The sequence below is a fragment of the Ranitomeya imitator genome, chromosome 6 (assembly GCF_032444005.1).
Source record: "Ranitomeya imitator isolate aRanImi1 chromosome 6, aRanImi1.pri, whole genome shotgun sequence".
NCBI classification, from domain to species: domain Eukaryota; kingdom Metazoa; phylum Chordata; class Amphibia; order Anura; family Dendrobatidae; genus Ranitomeya; species Ranitomeya imitator.
In genome coordinates this window covers 78,514,930-78,539,185 of record NC_091287.1, presented here as the reverse complement: position 1 = coordinate 78,539,185, position 24,256 = coordinate 78,514,930, and the positions used below count along the sequence as shown (strand labels likewise).

Genomic DNA, 24,256 nt, shown 5'->3' with positions numbered 1-24,256 from the left:
GGGGTTCTGCTGTTTAGGCACCTCATGGGCTCTCCCAGTGGGTCATGGCACCTGGTGAAACAAATTTGGGACTAAAAGATCATGTTTGTGGAAAAAATATGATTTTTTTATTTTCACGCCCAGGCGCTATAATCTTTAGTGAAACACCTGGGGGGTTCAAAGTTATCACCACACATCTAGATAAGTTCTTTGGGGTTCTAGTTTCCAAAATGGTGTCACTTGTGGGGGGTTTCCACTGTTTAGGCACATCAGGGGCTCTCCAAACTCGACTTGGCGTCCTATTTCAATTCAAGCTAATTTTGCGTTGAAAAAGTCAAACGGTGCTCCTTCCCTTCTGAGCCCTGCCATGCGTCCAAACAGTGGTTCCCCCCCACATATGGGGTATCCGCGTACTTAGGACAAATTGCACAATAACTTTGGGGGTCCGATTTTTCCTGTTACACTTGGGAAAATAAAAACATTTGGAACTTTTTTTTTTTTAAACATTCCAAAAATTCCTGTAAAGCACCAGAAGGGTTAATCAACTTCTTCAATCTGGTTTTGAGCACCTTGAGTGTAGTTTTTAGAATGGTGTCACACTTGGTTATTTTCCCTCAAAGTGACTTCAAATGTGATGTGGTCCCTAAAAAAAATATGGTGTTGTAAAAATGAGAAATCGCTGGTCAACTTTTAACCCTTATAACTCCCTAACAAAAGAAAAAAATTGGTTCCAAAATTGTGCTGATGTAAAGTAAACATGTGGGAAATGTTACTTAAGTATTTTGTGTGACATAGCTCTGTGATTTAAGGGCATTAAAATTCAAATTTCGAAAATTGCTAAATTTTCGCCAAATTTCCGTTTTTTTTCCACAAATAAACGCAAGTCATATCAAAGAAATTTTACTACTAACATGAAGTACAATATGTCACAGGAAATCAATGTCAGAATCACTGGGATCCGTTGAAGCGTTATAACCTCATAAAAGGACAGTGGTCAGAATTGTAAAAATTGGCCTGTTCATTAACATGCAAACCAACCTTAGGGGTAAGGCTAAGTGCACACGTCGCAGAATTGCCGCGGAAATTTCCGCGGCAATTCTGCAACTCCTGCCGCGGGTATATCGCATGCGGAATTGGCATGCATATTCCTGCAAAAAACTAGCGTTTTGCAAGCATAATGAAAACTGACAGGTTGGTCACACTTGTCAAACATAGTGTTTGAGAAGTGTGACCAACTTTTTACTATTGATGCTGCCTATGCATCATCAATAGTAAAAAGATATAATGTTAAAAAAATAAAATGGTTATTCTCACGTTCGGAAGGCAGCCGATCTCCTCAGCGATGCACGCTGCGGCTTCCGTTCGCATAGATGCTTTGTGTGCAGGACCTGCGATGACATCACGGTCACATGACCGCGACGTCATCGCAGGTCCTTCACACAAAGCATCCATGAGAACGGAAGCGGCCGCGTGCACCGCTGAGAGGTGGGAAGACTCCGGGGGAAATCATAAGGTGAGTATATCACTATTTTTTATTTTAATTCTTTTTTTTTTACAATTACGAGGGTGCCCAGTCCGTGGAGGAGAGTCTCCTCTCCTCCACCTTGGGTACCAACCGCACCTGATCTGCTTACTTCCCGCATGGTGGGCATAGCCCCATGCAGGAAGTAAGCAGATCAATGCATTCCTATTTGTGCGGAATCCCCGCGATTCCGCAAATTTAATGAACATGCTGCGTTTTTTTCTGGATGCGATTCCGCTCAGAAAAACAACGCATGTGCACAAAAAATGCGGATTGCATTCTATTAAATAGGATGCTTAATGTAAGCGTTATTTTCGCGGTTTTATAGCGAAAACAAAACGCGAAAAATCTGCTACGTGTGCACACAGCCTTAAATGGATGAACAGCAAACGCAAAACAATAGCTGTTTTATTTTTTTCCTAGAAACAGCACCACATACCTAATGGGTTACTACATCTCTGTCTTACATTGTTTGTCGTCTTGCTGAAAAGATATTGGGGAACGAAAAAGATATTTGACTGTTGGTACATGAGGCAACACACTGTATACTGATACACCACTGGAAAAAATGTTATCAATGATAAAGTGCGATCAGAAAAAGTCAAAATCGTCAATGAAAATGCCCTTTATTCTGTTAACAAAAGCAGTGCTTTACATGTACGTGTGTTCCTTATTCATTAGGCAGGTAATGAAGCATTTGCAAAAATGTAATTACATACAGCAAATCTGACAGTTCTTAACGTTGCATTAATAATCACTACAATTAGTTTTGATGATGGAAGCAATTTGCAACGCGTCACATACATAAATAACACTGCAATTTTTTTTGTTCGTGTCATTTTTATGTATTAGGGATGCCACCTTGTTGTGACATTCCCACTGATACTCTACTTGAGATGAAATTAAGGTGAGATGAGTGATTTTATTTGAAAAGTAAAACAAGTTTGTGCCATACTTATTAAATTAACAAGGTGACTTTGAAAAATAATACTTAGGTGGGCTGAGTTTGTGCCGAGTGCTTTAAACAGTCATATAGTACCAAGTTATTTTCTAGAACATTTCTTATGTGTGATTATGGCAGGTAACACTGTATGCTAATAATGTCATTAAGACCTATAACTTCTAATATAATCTGTTAACGTAAGAAAAATTTCCAGGATCTCCTAAAAGTTACGATAATGTAGTGAATGTTATAAAATAAAGAGAAAGGACTTATTTGCCCCTTGAATTTGATGATGTTCCAGGACCACCGCTCTGGTGGTCCATACCCATACATGAATTGATGAAATCTTGTTGGTCAACAGATCTCTGTAGCTAATCACTGGTCTCAGTGGTCACTTTCTTAGCATGCAGCAGATGGTTGGCTACACATCTTGGGTCATATAATGTGCATTTAGGGGTAATTGAAATCAGTACATAATGCATGTTCAGCTTTTGTTACCTCTGTAAGATCTCAAATTTCAAGTTACTACTATTAAGCCAATAAATTGTTGGTTTACATTTCGAGCAATCATTTAAAGTTTGTTTTCATTAGCAGATAATAGATTAAAGGGAACCTGTCACCCCCAAAATCGATGGTGAGGTCAATGCTGTAGATAAGCCCCTGATGATGGCGAGCTTACCTCACCATCGATTTTAGGGGTGACAGGTTCTCTTTAAACAATGAACGATGCCATCATAATTCACGACCACCAAAAGACGTCAGACAAGTGCTTATGCAGGACACGAATTGTGAATGGAACGGTGGAATTACGATCGCTATGTCGTAATATCGAACATCATGCACTGTGTTCACACAGGCAGATAATCTGAATTGTAGGTGTGTTCAGTGGTCAGATCCCATAAGTCAGACTAATTATTTTGAATACATGAATTCATAAAGTGTTGTACAAACATTTCCATTGATAACTGTACATAGAAAATGTAATCAAATTAGCGAAGCAAAATTTTTTTTGCGACAATCAGGAATATGTCCACGTTTTAATGCTCCAACTGCTAATTAACTGTTTATTGCCTTGGAAGACGATAAACCCTATTTAGGGCTTGAATTTCCAGTCTTCATGTTTGTCGGTCAAATCGTTGAATGAGCAAACAAATCTCCACTTAGATGACACAATTTTCAAAAGTCGACTGAAAATATTCTCACTCGCCAAACAATTTTATGCACCATGAACAAGCGGTTTTGGACAGATCGTTCACTTGTTCAACCCATTCACATTGCACAATTATCGTGAATGATGGATCGTTGTTGTTAGAATCTGACCAATTATCATCCAGTGTAAATTTTACTTAAGGCTCAGTTCACACTGCTGTTTATTCTTTTCTATTTGGTTTACATCTCTCCTTGACATCCTGTGTGTTGCTTTATTTCTTCAAGTATAAAGAACCCTGTCCCTGATAAAAACCATTGTAAGTCTATGTTATGACTGCTGAGCAGAACAGACGTTATCAGGTCTGTGAGGGAAACTGGCTACAGGGCGAAAATATGAGTTGAGACTTCTCAAAAAAGTCATATATAATAGCAATTTACACAACTAGATGTAGTTTGAAATGTGAGTGGGCAACTTTCAAGGGTCTTGAGATCTCCTTAGTATCCAGCAGTATAAGGTATTAAGGACATCTCTGGCTCCTTAAAAGCCTCCATCTTGAGTTAACTATTACTTTTTCAAATAATTTTAGCGCTACCTCAACTTAAAGGAGAGTATACACCTGATCAGATGCAGTGTTGGGCAAACTCAATTACATCAAGTGACTCAGAAGTGATGTCTTCTCAGATTTTAGTCACTCGCTTTTTTATCTTCTCCATGGGATACGCAAACACTATCAACTAAAAACATTACAATCTAAACAAAATATCTAGATTCTCAACGATAATAAAGGAATGCATACACACAGTTAGGCAGAGGGATTAGGTCATGGCCATTTTTTTTTTTTTAATCAAGAAATTTTTATGAAAACCAATGTCAAAAGTTACAGCAGAACAGTTGGCTATAGGCAGAATCTTACATAACTCAGGTACACGAATAGCAAGCATATAAATCAATGTTCATACATGTTACAAACCAAATTCTTCACCCTCCCCTTAATAAACATCCCCCTCCACCCACTTTTCCCTTTGTGGTGTGCAGTGAAAGATGACCAATCAAGTAAAAGCGAGATTCTGTTAGTTTAAAGTATCGGTCTTACGCTCCAAGGTGGATGGGGGAACCACAATACCCAGAGTGATGAGCAAAATTAGGATTATATAGTCTAGAATAAAGGCGACTGAGGGGTGATCTAATAACCATGAATAAGTATATAAGGGGACAATGCAAATATCTCCCCGAGGATCTGTTTATACCAAGGAAGGTGACGGTCACAAGGGGGCATTCTCTGCGTCTGGAGGACAGAAGGTTTTTCCACGAACATAGAAGAGAATTCTTCACTGTTAGGGCGGTGAGAATCTGGAATTGCTTGCCTGAGGAGGTGGTGATGGCGAATTCAGTCAAAGGGTTCAAGAGAGGCCTGGATGTCTTCCTGGAGCAGAACAATATTGTATCATACAGTTATTAGGTTCTTAAGAAGGACATAGATCTGGGGATTTATTCTGATGGAATATAGGCTGAACTGGATAGACAAATGTATTTTTTCCACCTTGCTAACTATGTATGGCAGATTTAAAAATGATAGAAAACGGAATACTCATGAGATCAGTGGGAATAAAATAAGAGCAAAAACTGGCCACATTTCATAAGTTGACCGGTCTCATTTAATAATTATTAATCTCTGCCAACTTCTATAGAATGTGAGATAACTGGTTGGCGGTGACTGAATAAAATATGCAGCAGTTTACCTGTCATTTACAGATAGACCTTACTGATCTAAGTATACCAAATTATCAGCTTGGTCCTGAGAGTGCGGACAAAAATATTAATTTTAATCTTTAATTCAAGCCACATAAGAAAATCAAATCTCCCACTGCTTTGTAGATGTAATATTATCCAGGGCAAATGTGCAATATGAATTTCCTTTATGATAAGTTTTTATTATTGTATGCAGGTACCTTGGGAGGATTTGCGATACCTGTTTGGAGAAATTATGTACGGTGGCCACATAACTGATGACTGGGACAGAAGGTTATGTCAGACATACCTAGAGGAGTTTATGAGTCCAGCACTGGTAAGAGAGAAGTTATTATGCAAGATTACATCTTAATAAATGATCACTTCTACTTTATTTCTTAATTGTAATTGGTTTTGAACGCTTACAGTGGATCTAGTAGAGTATTGTGTGATGCGTAAACTCAGATTACCAAAGAGAAATGTAGTTTACAAAAAAGAGGTTGTCGGTATACTGAAAGGGCGGTCATCACTGTTGGGATCAGAAGGGGTAGTCCTATAAGACAAGGAAGATCTAGTACTGGTATACCAAATCCACGAGCTCATTAATATTCACATGCTTATCGGGTGCAAGTTATGCCTTCTGGTATCACAACAGTCGCAAAAAAAGAACAGGATTTTGATCAGTAATCTGGGTGAGTTCTTCCATAGTCTTAATAATGACGTTAAACAAAAGGTGTAACTTGTATGATCCTTAGAATGTTGGAGACCTCCTGATCACAATGTGGAAAGGATGTCCGTGATTCTTCCATCCAATTGCGTTCATTCACTAGTTCAGACTCCATTCAGTACTTCATTACTCCTAATTGTTTTAATGATTAGATTTGCTAATTTTTCTGATTTACATGTAAAAAGTGAGAGCCAATATACAATCTACCTACTGTAACTTCTTGATACAATTTACTTGATGTGATTTGGTTCGCTAGGGTACAAATTTATAATATAAGTGAAATAATTTTTTTCTTCTTTCTGAATAATCTCTATGTATCTTTTTCACACTTAGCTTGACGGTGAGTTGTCGTTAGCTCCTGGATTCCTGGCTCCACCAAATTTGGATTACATTGGATATCATACCTATATAGATGATATGCTGCCACCAGAAAACCCTGTTTTGTATGGACTGCACCCAAATGCTGAGATTGAATTCCTAACAGTGACTTCTGATAACTTGTTCAAGACCATATTAGAAATGCAGCCTAAAGATACCCTGATTGGTGAAGGATCCGGAATGAGTGTAGAGGAGAAGGTACATAACGGGTGAATGCTACAGTTCTTCCCTCACTGTTTGCCAGTGTGCAGGATTTTCTGCAAGTTCCTGAAGCAAATTGTGCTGTAGAAATCCCACAGACAATGAAGTGTTGAATGTTTTGCCTGACAGCTATTCCTTTCGACTAGTGATGAGTGAGTATACTCGTTGCTCGGGTTTTCCAAGCACGCTCAGGTGGTCTCCGAGTATTTGTGACTGCTCGGAAATTTTAGTTTTCCTCGCCCGTAGCCGAATGATTTACAACTGCTAGACCTAGCAACCAGGCAACCCCCACATGTACTCAGGCTGGCTATCTAGCAGCCATAAATCATGCAGCTGCGTCAACAAAAACTAAGTCTCCGAGCAGTCATACTCGGAGACCACCCGAGCGTGCTCGGGAAAACCCGAGCAACGAGTATACTCGCTCATCACTACTCTCGACCCTTGCATACATTTACTTTACTCTTTCGACTCAGTGTAGATGGAAATAAACTACTGACTTCTGGCAGCAGTTTATATCCTATGAAAACTAAAGGATCAGATATGTTGAATCCAAAATGCCTAATCATTCTTTTCCCACACATCTGTCATTAGCGAAGAGGTGGGACACCCCCATATGCATTAGACAGCAGATCGTTGGGTGAATATCAGGATGCACAGTATTTCATCCAATCAGTATGGTCACCTTTGATTTCTTGAAGATCTGTTCCAGTTTTGGCTGGTGTATAAATGGCCATTTCACCAGGCGGTGGTACTGTAAAATATTTTTGTTGTGCTTTGCATAGCAGGGAGTCTCCTGCTTATACCTAGGCACATGATGGTAAGGAGGACGGCGATGGCCAATCTCCTGGGACCCATAAAGTAGATTTCTATATTTCCTAACAGTTGTTGCAATCTTAACACAAAATACCATTGAAGAACAAGATTGTATATGGTGATGGCTTAAACCTCATTCACACATTTATGCTTCACATAGGTGCTTTATTCATGTCGTCCACAGATAGAACATGTACTCATTAAAGCACATAGAGCTGTTCATATGTCTGGATTTTTTTGTGGGACATGTGTCCATGAATATTCACACAAATGTGTCATATTTTGATCAAAGTCAGGGATCAGAATGACCAATTGTATGGGCTGACCGGTTGAGGTGAATCCTTTAAGCCCCAGATCTGTGGGCGTTGATGCATCAAACTGGAAGGTACGTGGGCAGCAAGGATTTGTCACACTCAGGAAAGTCAGAAGCAGCAGGATGGATAAAGTGGAACCTAGCAGGGATGGAAGCAAGTAAAGCTCAGTGACCACAGATGATGTCGCACACCAAACATAGAGGTCTAGAGTCTTGATCCCAAAACACAGGGGTGTGTCAATGCGCCTTAAATAGGTCTAGTGAGATGATGTCATAATCCATGGCGGGCAACCTGCAAAACCCGATGTGGAGCATAACAGAGGGCAATGGACCCAGGAAAAGGGAGCGAAGCCCATGATACCTGAGACAGGTGTGTAACATCAATACAAATCTATGGGTCCGTGGAGAATTAATGACTGCATTCATTGCCATTCATCTGCTGTCCATTTTAACATTGCAATGGGCAAAGAAAATCAGTGATAGTAAAAGTTGACACACTGACCAAACACTGATGAAAGTTGGATTGTTTTTTTTTTAATTTTGAGTATGAGGAAAAAACACTGAAATCTGAATGAGCCATTAAACTGAGCTTTTCTTCACTTTATTCATATTAGGTTAAGAATATAATTGATGAGATTCTGGAGAAGCTCCCAGAAGAATATAACTTACAGGAGATCATGCAGAAGACGACAGAGAGAAGCCCATATATACTTGTCTGTTTCCAGGAATGTGAGCGAATGAACGTCTTAATGAGCGAGATCCGGAGATCTCTTAAAGAATTAGACCTGGGGTTAAAGGTACAGAAAGTTTTACTAGACTCATGTTTTATAACATGAGATCACATGAAAATGGCAAGTTTCTTCTCGTCACTCTAGGGAGAATTAACCATTTCCTCAGATATGGAGGCACTACAACTTGCATTGTACTATGACAGTGTTCCTGACTCATGGACAAGACTGGCGTACCCATCAACGTTTGGATTAGGGCATTGGTGAATATTCTTTTCTATTGCTTTTTATGATGTACTAGATGGTGGCCCGATAGTAACGCATCGGATATTCTAGAATATTTATGTAGTTTATTTTAGAAGTTTTCAGAATAATGCAATTTATACACAGGATTCGGCTGGCCCCGACCAATTAGTGAAGCGTGGTTCAAATTCCGTGCCAATTCGTGACCGGACTGTGCCTGTCGCTGATTGTTCGCAGCCGGGCGCCACGTAGTATATAGCACAGACACGTAGTATATTGCTCAGCCACATAATATATTGCCCAGCCAGGTAGTATATTGCTCAGCCACATAGTATATTGCCCAGCCTCGTAGTATCTAGCACAGCCACGTAGTATATAGCACAGACATGTAGTATATTGCACAGCCACATAGTATATTGCACAGCCACGTAGTATATAGCACAGAGACGTAGTATATAACACAGCCCATGCAGTATATAACACAGGCCACGTAGTATAGAGCACAGCGATGTAGTATATTGCCCAGCCACGTAGTATATAGCACAGCCCACATAGTATATAGCACAGAGATGTAGTATATAACACAGGCCACGTAGTATAGAGCACACCGATGTAGTATATCGCCCAGCCACGTAATATATAGCACAGCCCACATAGTATACAGCACAGAGATGTAGTATATAGCACAGCCCACACAGTATCTAACACAGCCCACGTAGTATATAGCAATGTGGGCACCATATCCCTGTTTAAAAGTAAAAAAAAAAAAAATTAAATAAAAAAATAGTTATATACTCACCTTCCGTCGCTACGTCATCATCTCGCGAGACCGCAATGCATGGACGGGTCACTGGAGCGTCGCGAGGAGCGGGAAAGGTGCCGAAAGGTGAGTATATAATGATTTTTTATTTTTTTTATTATTTTTAACATTAGATCTTTTTACTATTGATGCTGCATAGGCAGCATCAATAATAAAAAGTTGGTCACACAGGGTTAATAGCAGCGTTAACGGACTGCGTTACACCGCGGCATAACGCGGTCCGTTAACGCTGCCATTTACCCTGTGTGAGCGCTGACTGCAGGGGAGTACGGAGCGGCCATTTTGCCGCTGGACTGTGCCCGTAGGCTGATTGGTCGTTTTGCCGCGGCCAATCAGCGACTTGGGATTTCCGTGACAGAAAGAAAGACAGACAGAAAGACGGAAGTGACCCTTAGACAATTATATAGAAGATAATACACGGTATATTTATGCAACAATGTACAGTTAGACGTCATTCATAAGAGATGACCTTTCACACAGTATCAAATGTAATATTCATTCTACTATGGGACAAATCTGTCCGTCAAACTGTGAGGGGTTTTCTGGTTGTAAGTTAATCAGAGCAAAACCATTGTATAATAGAGTTGTGAGAAGTATAGGATTCATTCACACATATTCATCTCAAGTATTCTACTCCAGCAGAATATACATTTAATATTTATGGTTTTTTTTTTTTTTGCATCTTTATGTATTTTCTCTACTTAACAATGAAGAAACTGCTTTAGATTTTTTAAGAATTTATTTGCATCTTTATTTACTTTCAACCAGAAAGAATGCTTTCTTTTAGGAAACTGCAGACACTGGGTGAGAAACTCTAAGGCTATGTCCACACGCTGTGGATCCGCTGCGGATTCGCAGCAGTTTTCCATGAGTTTACAGTACCATGTAAACCTATGGAAAACAAAATCCACAAAACGCTGTGTTGTTTTTATTCCACAGCATGTAAATTTTGCTGTGTGGATTCAGCAGTGGTTTACACCTGCTCCTCAATAGGAATCCGCAGATGTAAAACTGCAGGTGGAATCCGCGGAAAAAACACGGTAATTCCGCAGTAAATCCGCAATGCGGATTTACCAAAATCAGTGCTGAAAATCTGCACACCTTTCCGCAACGTGTGTACATACCCTAAAGCCGACCTTAACCATCCATATTATTTTATTGACATATGAGATAAAATGTCCAATTTATGAACCCCACTAAATTCCTAAATTATAACCAAAGACCCTAATTAAAAATTAACTACATTTTTTTCATATATCAACAGTACAAATGAAGATAAGAAACTTTGTAGTACATCTTATTGGAGACACTTCTTTTCTCCCCCACTGATCATTCCCTCTGAAAAATGCTGAAGTCTGTCTTCAGTGAGGAAATAAATTACATTGGCTGCCTATAGAAGTCTATGGAGTAGAAAGGGAAGGAGCTGGAGGGAAACAGAAGCAACTAGACACAAAAAGAAACTGCAGAAATGCAGTGGGAAAAACGGTTTAAAACACAAGACATATAACCGCCAGAAATAATGTCATTCCTCCTATATACACAACAGATTACTCTGAAAAGTTACCTTAAAGTGCAGATGGAAGAAAGTGAATGTTTCCCAATAGACCATCAGTAAATGCATTTATGTTCTTTCATTTAACAGGATTAGTGATCTTTTATTAAGATGCCGTGAACTGGATATGTGGACACAAGACCTGGTATTGCCAGCAGTAGTGTGGCTTTCAGGATTTTTCAATCCACAGTCATTTTTGACCGGTAAATGCTACAAAATTACTGATTTTCTATTAACTATTTTAAATATTGTTATATTATTTGTTTATGCAATAAAAATTGCTCCCAGAGAATAAGTTTCTTCAAAGAAGAGATAGGGCTTGTTTACACTGGCAGGTGTTTGATAAGTGTGTTTCGACAGGCCGACCACGCTTCCCTCGCTAAGGCCATGTGCACACGTTCAGTATTTTTCGCGTTTTTTTTGCATTTTTTCGTTATAAAAACGTGAAAAAAACTCCTCCTATTATTTAAAGTGTATTCCGCATTTCTTGTGCAAATGTTTTTTTTTCCGCGAAAAAATCGCATTGCGGGAAAAAAAGCAACATGTTCATTAAATTTGCGGAATTGCGGGGATTCCGCACACCTAGGAATGCATTGATCTGCTTACTTTCCGCATGGGGCTGTGCACACCATGCGGGAAGTAAGCAGAATATGTGCGGTTGGTACCCAGGGTGGAGGAGAGGAGACTCTCCTCCACGGACTGGGCACCATATAATTGGTAATTGGCCGCCCATTACGATCATGAATATGCGGCTCCACCTCCCATAGGGGTGGAGCCGCATATTCATTACTGTAAATGAGCGGCCCCACGTGACCGCTCATACAGAAGGTGCGGCCAGGACAGGAAGCAGCGCCAGCCAGCGAGGGAGCTTTATTTTAAACACGATTATTCATATCTTCTCTACAGCAAACGCTGCTGCAGGGAAGATATGAATTGCGGCTTCAGCACCAGATGCAGGGGAAAGCGCTAAACTTTAGCGCTGTCTCCTGCACGGTGCGTGTGGTACCCAGTGGGTACACGTGTGCCACACTGATGTGCCACAGAAACGCACCGGCACACGGACACGGATAATTCCGGTACCAATTTTTCCGGTACCGGAATTATCTGGACGTGTGAGACTGGCCTAAAGTGTGCTAAATTATTAGGCAACTTCCTTTCCTTTGGCAAAATGGGTCAGAAGAGAGATTTGACGGGCTCTGAAAAGTCCAAAATTGTGAGATGTCTTGCAGAGGGATGCAGCAGTCTTGAAATTGCCAAACTTTTGAAGCGTGATCACCCAACAATCAAGCCTTTCATGGCAAATAGCCAACAGGGTTGCAAGAAGCGTGTGGGGAAAAAATTTAGGAAAATCAAGCGTGAAGATGCCATTTGCCACCAGTTTTGCCACATTTCAGAGCTGCAACGTTACTGGCGTTACAAAAAGCACAAGGTGTGCGATACTCAGGGACATGGCCAAGGTAAGGAAGGCTGAAAAACGACCACCTTTGAACAAGACACATAAGATAAATCGTCAAGACTGGGCCAAGAAATATCTTAAGACTGACTTTTCAAAGGTTTTATGGACTGATGAAATGAGAATGACTCTTGATGGGCCAGATGCTGGATCAGTAAAGGGCAGAGAGCTCCACTCCGACTCAAGACGCCAGCAAGGTGGAGGTGGGGTACTGGTGTGGGCTGGTATCATCAAAGATTAACTTGAGGGACCTTTTCGGGTTGAGGATGGAGTGAAGCTCAACTCCCAGACCTACTGCCAGTTTCTGGAAGACACTTCTTCAAGTAGTGGTACAGGAAGAAGTCCGTATCGTTCAAGAAAAACATGATTTTCATGCAGGACAATGCTCCATCACATGCCTCCAACTACTCCACAGCGTGGCTGGCCAGTAAAGGTCTCAAAGAAAAAATGACATGGCTTCTTTGTTCACCTGATCTGACCCCCATAGAGAACCTGTGGTCCCTCATAAAATGTGAGATCTACAGGGAGGGAAAACAGTACACCTCTCGGAACAGTGTCTGGGAGGCTGTGGTGGCTGCTGCATGCAATGTTAATCGTAAACAGATCAAGCAACTGACAGAATCTATGGATGGAAGGCTGTTGTGTCAACTCATCGTAAAGAAAGGGGGCTATATTGGTCACTAATTTTGGGGGGTTTTGTTTTTGCATGTCAGAAATCTTTTTCTAAACTGGTTTACCTGGTGAAAATAAACAAGTGAGATGGGAATATATGTTTTTTATTAAGTTGCCTAATAATTCTGCACAGTAATAGTTACGTGCACAAACAAGATATCCTTCTAAGATAGCCAAATCTAAAAAAAAAAAAAAACACTCCAACTTCCAAAAATATTAAGCTTTGATATTTGAGTCTTTTGGGTTGTTGATCAATAATAAAAATAATTCTCTAAAATACAACTTGTCTAATAATTCTGCACACAGTGTATGTGCGACTTTGAGATGCAGCAGCTATACAGGGTCATACACTGCAAATAACACAATACATAATGGGCACATTTATAAGATATCTCAGCACAGGAATATGTTTTTTTAACACATCTAAATATGGAACTTACTTAAAATATAATTTGCTAAAAATGTATTCTATTCGTGGGAAACCCTCTTTAAGACTTTGTTTGAAATGTGTTTATTCTCTTCTCAGCAATTATGCAGAGTATGGCTAGGAAGAACGAATGGCCCCTAGATAAAATGTGCCTGACTGTCGATGTTACCAAGAAAACAAAAGATGACTTTGGGCACCCCCCTCGAGAAGGAGCTTATATTCATGGACTTTTTATGGAAGGTATTTGTAAAGAATACTAAACAATGAATACAAATAAAAGAAAATATCTCTTCGGAAAGTTATATCAATGTAACAGTAAATTTTCTGAAGTCAGTCATGTATTAGGCTATACAGTATATCACAAAAGTGAGTACACCTCAAATTTTTGTAAATATTTTATGTCTTTTCATGAGCCAACACTAACGATATGACACTTGGATATAATATAGTCAGTGTACAGCTTGTATAACAGTGTAAATATGGTGTGCCCTCTAAATAACTCAACACACAGCCATTAATGTCTAAACCACTGGCAACAAAAGTGAGTATACCCCCAAGTAAAAATTGTGCCCAAAGTGTCAATATTTTGCGTGGCCACCATTATTTAGAAGCACTGCCTTACCTCTCTTGGGCATGGAGTTTACTAGAGATTCACAGGTTGCCACTGGAATCCTAGGTCTTGAGACTTGCTTGGCCAGTCCACCTTTACCCTTAGTTTTTTTAGTTTTTTTTTTGGGGGGAGGGGAGAGTTTAGCATGGCAGTGGTCATCTTGTAGGTGTGTTTGAGGTCATTATCATGTTGGAATACTGCCCTGCGGCCCAGTTTTCAAAGGGAGGGGACCATGCCCTACTTCAGTATATCACGGTACGTTTCCATTAATGGTTCCCTCAATGCACTGTAGCTTCCCACAGCCGACCGCACTAATGCAGCCCCAAACCATGACATTCCCACCAATATGATTGGCTTTGGGCAAACTGTCTCTTCAGAGAAGAAGAGAACTAGAACTCTAGTGCCACCTATAGGAAGTAGCAATACTAAGTCAATATCGACTCTCTAACGATCCTGGTCACAGGATTTAGGATAAAAGCCAAAATCTCAATTTGCAGAAAGTGAATGGACAAATCACATCAATGTTTAGTGCCATCTCCATTTACCTTCAAAACTGCATTCATTCTTTTCAGTATTTGTAGTTTTTAAAGGAACTCTGCAACGGGCAGCACGGTGGCGCAGTGGTTAGCACAGCAGCCTTGCAGTGCTGGAGTCCTGGGTTCAAACCCCACCAAGGACATCATCTGCAAAGAGTTTGTATGTTCTCTCCGTGTTTGCGTGGGTTTCCTCCGGGTTCTCCAGTTTCCTCCCACATTCCAAAGACATACTGATAGGGAATTTAGATTGTGAGCCCCAACAGGGACAGCGATGATAATGTGTGCAAAACTGTAAAGCACTGCGGAATATGTTAGCGCTATATAAAAATAAAGATTATTATTAAAGTTTCTGCAAACATCTTGTGAGAACTAACCTTTTATGCAAGTCCTTCTTCATGTAATCAGACAAACTAAGGTAATATGGCCCCTACAGTCATGATCTCATCACTTCCAAGACTTTTTTTTTTTATGCTGAAGAGAGTTCTATTATCCTATAGCGACATATAGATGGTTAACAGAGAGAGGAGACTCGCTCATTAACCTCATCTGTAACGCGAGATTGTAAGGTCCCGCTGGATGAACTGACAATCCAAGGCCAAGTAATGGCCCTGGGGTCTTTCAGCTACAGTGGTCTGTTATACCCTGCTCATGGCAGGGCCCATGAGACCAAGTGTCATGAACAGTGATGGAGCAATGAAAGTGAAAATCATTTCGTAGCGAGATGAAATAAATAAAAAAACGCCACACAATTGTGGCAAAAAGTTTTTCCACTAAATATGCAGCTTTTATACAAAAATAAAAAAAGAAAACATCTGGTATTGTGTCCGGAACAGCCCAAACTATAAAACTGTCACATAGTCTGCAAAATATGATAAACAATGACACACTTTCTCCCCAAAAAAATATTTTTGGGGAAAGTGAGGGGTGCATCTTAATGTCCGGATGTACTTGGTTGTAGCAGTGGGGAGGGTGCACCCAATATTAAAAAATGAATATGCACACTGATCCCCCATGCCCATCTACCTCTCTGCATGGAAGTTGGCGCTGAGAGGTGGGTGGCACGACGGGCGTGGGGAGTAGCGCATATTTTATTTAATAGCGGATGCACTTGTTAGCTGCAGGGTGATCACATGTGCCTGCTATTAAAGAGAATGAATATTCACTACTCCCCATGCCCATTGTCCCAGGTGTGGGGAGAAGTGAATATTCCGGCAGCTGATGTCGGCGCATTGATGTCATGCACAAAGCTCTCCACAGTGCGGCACCCCCTTACATCTCCTCCCTCATTTCTGTCTATCAGCCTAACTGACCACTGCGCTCTGCAAATGACTTTCGATTAACCTCTGCACTAATCCGTACCTCCCACTCCCGACTCCAAGACTTCTCCCATGCTGCGCCAATCCTCTGGAATGCTCTACCCCAAGATATTAGGACCATCCATAATTTGCATAGTTTTAGGCGCTCGCTCAAAACACATTTGTTCAGAGCGGCCTATCACGTTCACTAATCAAAGTTATGTTATGTTTGTGTGTGTGTAGCCCATTCACTATCTCCATCTATCCCCCACTCCCTGAAGATGGCTGGACCATGATTGTAAATACATCATTGTAAATACACACCGGTACTTTGTATCTCCCCCACCTCATTGTAGATTGTAAGCTCTCACGAGCAGGGTCGTCTTATTTTGCTTTAATTATTGTATTGTTAACGTTGTTACTTATGACTTTTGTGTTTGAAACTGTTGAACTGTAAAGCGCTGCGGAATATGTTGGTGCTATTTAAATAAAGATTATTATTATTATTTATGCGTTAATCACACGCTGAAGTCAGTTGCTAGCATTAGAATAGATCATTTTTTTTGGTGTGTGCGGCGTCATGGGGGGATCATATATGCTAGGATGAGATACGTATGAATCACATATACGCCAGGATGGGGGTGTTAGTACAGAATTTGGGGATATTATCCCTATAACAGTGTCAGCAGAAAATCCCCTCCCTGATCAGAAGTCATGAGCGAATGTGCTCGGATAACCACCTAGTATCTTGGGTGCGCTTGGATAATGTTCGAAAGTCCCTGCAACTGCATGTTTTGCAGCTGTTAGACAGTCATAACACATGCAGGGACTGCCTAACACCTGCTGGGACTCGAACATATTATTTGAGCACACTGAAGACACTAGGATAACTAGTGATGAGCGAATGTGCTCTGATAACGTGTTATCCTTTCTAAAATGTAGAGATAAGCCAATACGGTTTCTCCCATTCACTAGCAGCCTAGTATTTCAATGTTGTCAAATAAGTAATAACAGAACAATACAATGTGGATTTTTTTTTCAATGGTCTCCATTTATGGGTAAAGCAAGAATTTACTGTCAAAACTTGGGCAGCGCCGGTCAAAATTGTAATTTTGCATCTGCCTAATTTCCTTTATGTAATTTTTAAAATGACTTTTCCTCAAATACAAAGGAAATGTGTCATCTTTAAATTTTAGGCCTTTTAGAGATTATTTCATCTTCAGCTTTCTTAACAGTTCACAATAACAGTAATTTTGACCAGGGGTGCCCAAACTTTTACATGTCACTAACTGGGACTCGAATAGGAGGACGGATTCCTTCACAGTGACAGCTTTTACACAGAGTTTATATACAGGAAAAGTTATAAAAGTAGTAATAAAAAAAATGTTTTGGGTTCTACTTTCACACCTAAGATGTATGTAAAACAACAAAACTATAAACAGAAAATGAAAATCATTCTTAATAATAATAATAATCTTTATTTTCATATAGCGCTAACATATTCCGCAGCGCTTTACAGTTTGCACTCATTATCATCACTGTCCCCGTTGGGGCTCACAATCTAGAATCCCTATCAGTATGTCTTTGGAATGTGGGAGGAAACCGGAGTGCCCGGAGGAAACCCACGCAAACACGGAGAGAACATACAAACTCTTTGCAGATGTTGTCCTGGGTGGGATTAGAACCCAGGACTCCAGCACTGTAAGGCTGCAGTGCTAACTACTGCGCCACCGTGCTGCCCTTAACCATTTAAAAAGCAAGAACTTCAAATTGCAGATATATGCATGTATTGTGACAAATCCGAGTAAACTTTCCATTTACAGTATTAAGGAGAAAGACGTTCTGATGAAATGTTTCTTTAATATTGAAATGTATGGAGAAAGACGTTCTGATGAAATGTTTCTTTAATATTGAAATGTATGAGTACAGAGCATATTACAGCATTTGTTCCTATGTAGGTGCTCGCTGGGACATGCAGACCGGAGTCATTTCTGAAGCCCGTCTCAAGGAGCTGAATCCTTCCATGCCGGTCATCTATGTGAGAGCGATTCCAATCGACAAACAGGATTTGAAGAACGTGTACGAGTGTCCTCTGTACAAAACCAAAATTAGAGGTCCCACTTATGTTTGGACATTCAATCTTAAAACCAAGGAGAAGCCAGCGAAATGGGTCCTGGCGGGCGTAGCGTTGTTGCTTGCAGTTTAGTTATTTATTAAAGCGTTTAAGACCAGGTTTACTACACAGAACCGTTCTAGTGCCTTTTTTCCCCTTCTAAACCAAAGTAAAAAGTCAGTCCAAAAAGAATAAAAAGTTAAAAAAGAAAGACATTGAATATAAAAAAAAAAATCATTGGCCAAAGCGGATAAATTGAAAACTATTGTGCGTGAACCTGGACTTTAAAATTTTCACTACAGGTCCGTGTCTTGCAGAATACATAAGTCTTACCTTTTTGAAATTGCTTTCAATTTGATTAAATTATTAACAAAGTATTATGTTTTGTGAGCTGAAGTACAGACAGGCGAGAATTGGCATTCATCTCCATTACATATAACATTTTACAAATATAGAAAACTCTAAAAGAACTTACAGTAAAACATTCAAGGTTATACAGCAGGTTGTATCCATTAAGATAAAAATATACTGAACAAAGTGGCAGAAGTTGCAAATAAAACTAAGCAATTACAGTTCTAGTATCAACCAGCAAAGGGAGAACTGGCCTGTGATTAAGACGAGTTAAAACGCTACAATCATTAAAATCCCTTAAACTAAAAAGATACCATGTAAGGTGTGTAAAATCCAGCTAGCGCCCCTAAACTTTACTATTGAACCCTACGTAGAAGACTGAGCAAAACAAAACTTTGAAAAGGACAATATCTGACAACAGTATCTGTAAGGCATCGGGAAGACTTTTGATATTTTGCTGGTTAATAAGGTGCTAAATGATGAAATATTCACTTCTAGACAATGGTTATACCAGAGCTTAAAAAGGCATTATCTGGTGACTGCCTGAGCTACTAACTTTCACACTGGAAGTAAGTGGTATCGATGATATGAAGACCGGCAAACTCGTGCTGTGCGACGCATGCACAATACCTGCTGATTAGCACCGCTCACTTCAGATGCAAACGTGAGCGGCTCTGGGAGTCACCAGATAACCCTTCCTGAACATGTGACCAAAAGCCACAATCTGCATTTGTGGCCGACCTGCCTGCAGGATGCATTCAATTGCATTTTTATAGCCTTAGCAGTCGAAGGTTCATGCTCTTTGAAGGTGGCAGCTTCAGTCGTCCTCGGTCAGTCGTTTTTGTAAGCTGAAAAATAAAGATGCAAAAAAAAAAATTACATTTACAATAAAATCCGGATGATAATTCCAAGCGTGTAAAAATGTATTTAATTATATTGACTGACCTATTCCACTACAGATTTTTTTGTAATAATACCTTTTGAGATATTTATTGCATTTTGTTATAATAAAATTGTAATCAATAATATAAATTGTAGAGGATTGATTCCACTAATCCTCAGAGCAGCGCTCTATAATTCTGCAAAGCTTCATATGTGTCTCAGCAGTACAGTGAGTGTGTGATGCATACAGCAGCAGAGCTGGCCTCCAAGAAGGAATGGGGAATGCTTACACCATTACTATACAAGGATCTACAACTGGAGTATATACTTTAGGAGATTTTTAGCAATACAACTAGACCATATTTAAAAGGAATTGCATTGGAAAAAATGATGAACACCATATTATTCACTTCTACACCCAACTATTTACGCCTCACCTTTCAAGATACTCTTTCACATTGTCGTATCCAGAAAACTTTGCCAAGTGAATAAGCATCCCCGTGGCGCAGCGCCCATCTCTCTTACGGCAATAGCTGCAGTTACAGATGTCCCGACAAGGAGGACAAATCCAGTCCTATGAGAAAGGTAGAAGATTTACCTAAAAGCGTGGATGTACAAAGGCCGATTCATCTAGACTGCTGTAGCTCACGAGTCCGCTAACTACTCTTGCTGAAATAGAAGAAACCAAATTCTTTTAGAGACTCAAGCCACTTAATGGATTTGGTACCTCTAGTAAATGGCGTGTGCATCCATGAGCTTCACCAGAAATGCTACGCAGGTCAGGGACCTGGCATTGTGTGGTCTTACTACATAAAGCAAGGGTGGGGAACCGCCAACCCATGTGCCCTTTATGGCTTGTAGCGTCCTTTTCCCTGGACCCGGGGCAGATTCCTGGGGACAGCAGTGCTCAGGCCAGAAAAATGTGGGTCACCAGGCCCTTTAATTGCTGCTGACACTATGTCCATGCGGGGCCGTAGAGTCGGTATAAAAAGGACCGCCTCCGAAAATATATAATAAATTGGGTACAGTAGTTTAGTGCAGGATGTGCTGTAAATGTTTTCATAATTTGGGAAAGTTATGTAATGTCCTATAAATGTCTGTTCTGCTCCTGATCTAAGGATCTCGGCTTTTAGTGGAGATTAATCTGTGCTGCACTTTATGCACATGCTCAGTAATCAGTCAGTGCTGTGGAGTCGGAAGTCAGGGAAATTGAGTAGTCAGAGTTTTGGCTTACTGACTCCACATCCCTGGAATGAGGGACATACTTTGTGGCCAAGTCAGAACACACTGCGCTCCAGTCACACCGCTGCTGACAACAGCAGCAGCCTTGGCGTGTCTTGTGAGGTATTTATGCCCCCAGTTCCTCCTGTGATGTATATTTTCCCTAGTCCCTCCTGTGATGTATATTTCTCCAGCGTCTCCTGTGGTTTATATGACCCACTATATCCTATGTGATGCCACCTAACATCGTTGCACCAAAGAGATGCAGCTCCAGGCATCACATTAGGGGTGAATTACATGTTTGACCAAATATAGCAGAATAAGTTTCAAGTTGATAATTTTGTACGGTCTCAGAGTGATGGTCTAAATATCCAAATGGCCCGTGGAAGAAAAAAAAGTTTGTCACACCCAGCTAAAGGAATACACATCGCAAGCTAAACAACTTATGTCTTGGGATTCATATGGTAGAAATCTAAAGATGCATTGTGTCTTATTAGAAGGTGAAAACTCTGCTTGTATAATCAGGGATGTATTTCTTCTCCTAGTGACTTGTTACTTACAGGGTCCAATAAAGCCTCCCGCACATCTTCACCATAGCGATTTCTTAAACAAGGCCCACAAAACTGCCCTCTGACTCCACCACAGCCAGGATAGCGGCAGAAGGTTTTAGTGTCCGTTGTTTTTTGACGACATTGATGGCAAGTGCTTCCCTAGGAAAGGGCATAAGTCATAATTAAAATAGCGAAAAGCTGAAAGGTTGAGATCCATATCTCAATCTCATATTTCTGTATTGCACAATATTTTGCACACCAATTAAATATGTACATATGTAGTAGTTCAAGCGTAGTAGTTTCCTCCCTTGATCCATGAGAAATAGTGTACTTAAAATGCTATTAACCTGTTGAAACACTTGTTAAAGAAAATTCACCCAAACTACAATGGACAAGGCTGAATGTGCTCTTTTACTTTATGCAAAGGATTTATGGGAACTGGTGTGTATATTTTTATGCCATTAAAAGGGAATCTGTCACCTAATTTTGGCCCTATAAGCTTCGGTCACCGGCATCAGGGGCTTATCTACAGCATTCTGTAATGCTGTAGATAAGTCCCCCGATGTAACCTGAAAGATAAGAAAAACGAGTTAGATTATACTCACCTGGGGGGGGAGGGGGCGGTCCGGCACCTCCCATCTTCATACGATGTAGTCATCTTCCTTGCTTCGCGTCGCGGCTCCTGCGCAGGCGTACTGATTTGCCCTGTTGCAGTGCACAGGTGCTGGGCCTCTCTTACCTTTCCCGGCGCCTGCGCACTGCAGTACTTTGCCCTCCACATGGCAGAGAATTACACCTGCGCAGGAGCCGAGACAGCACCAAGGAAGAGGACGACATTGTATGAAGATGGGAGGCGCCGGACCTGCGACGACCATCGGACCACACCGGACCGCCCCCTAGGTGAGTATACACTGTATTCCAAATTATTATGCAAATTGGATTTAAGTGTCAAAGATTTAATTGTTTGGTTTTTTAAATAACCTCGTGGATGGTATTGTCTCACTGCTCAATGGATCACTGAAATCAATCTTAAACACTTGTGATAATTAGTTTTCCACGTGATTCAAATTAAAGGAAAACTGCTTAAAATGATGTTCCACATTATTAAGCAGACCACAGGTTTCAAGCAATATGGGAGATAAAAATGATCTCTCTGCTGCTTAACAGCATTAAATAGTGCAATGTCTTGGACAAGGTATGAAAACTTTAGATATTTCATGAAAACGTAAGAGTGATCATCAGACTGTGAAGAGATTTGTGACTGAAAGAGCACAGACAGTTAATGCAGATAAAGGCATAATGAGGAATTTTTCTGCCAGACAAATTCATTGGATTAAAAGAGCAGCTGCCAAAATACCATTACAAAGCAGCAAACAGTTATTTGAAGCTGCTGGTGCCTCTGGAGTCCATCAAACCTTGAGGTTGTAGGATCCTTCAAAGGCTTGCTGTGGTGCATAAAGCTACTATTCTGCCACCACTAGTGTTCACAAGCAGAAACGGTTGCAGTGGGCCCAGACATACATGAAGACTAATTTTCAAACAGTCTTGTTTACTGATGAGTGTCGAGCAACCTTGGATGGTCCAGATGGATAGAGTAGTGGATGGCCACCATGTCCCAACATGGCTGCGACGTCAGAAAGGAGGTGAAGGAGTCATGTTTTGGGCCGGAATCATGGGGAAACAGCTGGTAGGGCCCTTTAAGGTTCCTGAAGGTGTGAAAATAAACTCTGCAAAGTATATAGAGTTTCTGACTAACAAGTTTCTTCCATGTTATAAAAAGCAGAAACGTGCCCTCAGGAGCAAAATCATCTTCATGCATGACAATGCCCCATCTCATGCTGCAAAGAATACCTGTGAGTCATTGGCTGCTAAGGGGAATAAAAAGATAAACTCATGGTGTGGCCACCATCTTCACCTGACCTCAACCCTATAGGGAACCTTTGGAGTATCATCAAGCAAAAGATCTATGAGGGTGGGAGGCAGTTCACATCAAAACAGCAGCTCTGGGAGACGCTTCTGACTTCATGCAAAGAAATACAAGCAGAAACTCTCCAAAAACTCACAAGTTCAATGGATGCAAGAATCGTGAAGGTGATATCCAAGAAGGGTTCCTATGTTAACATGTAACTTGACCTGTTAGGATGTTTTGAAGGTAAATAGCTTTTTGTTCAGTGAATGTGACCTCCTAATGCTGCAAATTCAACAAATGAGCATTTTCAGTTCTTTAAAACATATCAAATATTTAGAAATTCGCCTGTGCCTAATAATTTGGAAGAGTGCATTTTGCATTTTTAATCATTTTGGAGATTATACTGTTATCATTGGGAGGTTTCTTCAATACAATTCGATGTATAATCTAACGGGTGATGACTTTTATTAGGCCGACTGTCATTTGCACCGACCATTTAGAAAAATCCGAGAAAAATGTGATTTGCATAATAATTTGTAACATAGTGTAATCCAACTTGTTTTTCTTATCTGTCAGCTTAAGGTACTTCACACAACGATTTCGTTAACGATATCATTGCTACGTCACAAAAAGCAACGATATCGTTAACGAAATCGTTATGCGTGACAGCGACCAACGATCAGGCCCCTGCTGGGAGATCGTTGGTCGCTGGGAATGATCAGGACCTTTTTTTTGGTCGCTGATCACCCGCTGTCATCGCTGGATCGGCGTGTGTGACGCCGATCCAGCGATGTGTTCACTGGTAACCAGGGTAAACATTGGGTTACTAAGCGCAGGGCCGCGCTTAGTAACCCGCTGTTTACCCTGGTTACCATTGTAAAAGTTAAAAAAAAACAAACACTACATACTTACATTCCGGTGCCTGTCCCCCGGCGTCAGCTTCCCTGCACTGTGTCAGCGCCGGCCGGCCGTAAAGCAGAGCACAGCGGTGACGTCACCGCTGTGCTTTACGGCCGGCGCTCACAGTCAGTGCGGGAAGCTGAATGTAAGTATGTACTGTTTGTTTTTTTTAACTTTTACAATGGTAACCAGGGTAAACATCGGGTTACTAAGCACGGCCCTGCACTTAGTAACCCGAT

At 40.7% G+C, this 24,256-nt stretch overlaps 2 protein-coding genes across 2 annotated transcripts in view; one reads left to right on the top strand and one right to left on the bottom strand.

Moving 5' to 3' along the window:
• DNAH11 (dynein axonemal heavy chain 11) overlaps nt 1-19,001 on the top strand; it is a 380,134-nt gene extending 361,133 nt beyond the window's left edge. The window contains exons 77-83 of the mRNA XM_069729806.1: nt 5,540-5,659; nt 6,383-6,625; nt 8,369-8,551; nt 8,630-8,745; nt 11,188-11,300; nt 13,749-13,889; nt 18,049-19,001. Coding sequence (XP_069585907.1) covers nt 5,540-5,659; nt 6,383-6,625; nt 8,369-8,551; nt 8,630-8,745; nt 11,188-11,300; nt 13,749-13,889; nt 18,049-18,296 — 1,164 coding nt within the window. The 3' untranslated portion in view covers nt 18,297-19,001. The remainder of the gene's footprint in view (nt 1-5,539; nt 5,660-6,382; nt 6,626-8,368; nt 8,552-8,629; nt 8,746-11,187; nt 11,301-13,748; nt 13,890-18,048) is intronic.
• Nucleotides 17,977-24,256, bottom strand: part of CDCA7L (cell division cycle associated 7 like) — a 42,745-nt gene continuing 36,465 nt past the window's right edge. Inside the window, exons 7-9 of the mRNA XM_069729805.1 lie at nt 21,218-21,367; nt 19,874-20,010; nt 17,977-19,402 (exon numbers count right to left, since the gene is read on the bottom strand). Of these exons, the coding sequence (XP_069585906.1) occupies nt 19,372-19,402; nt 19,874-20,010; nt 21,218-21,367 (318 nt within the window). The 3' untranslated portion in view covers nt 17,977-19,371. The remainder of the gene's footprint in view (nt 19,403-19,873; nt 20,011-21,217; nt 21,368-24,256) is intronic.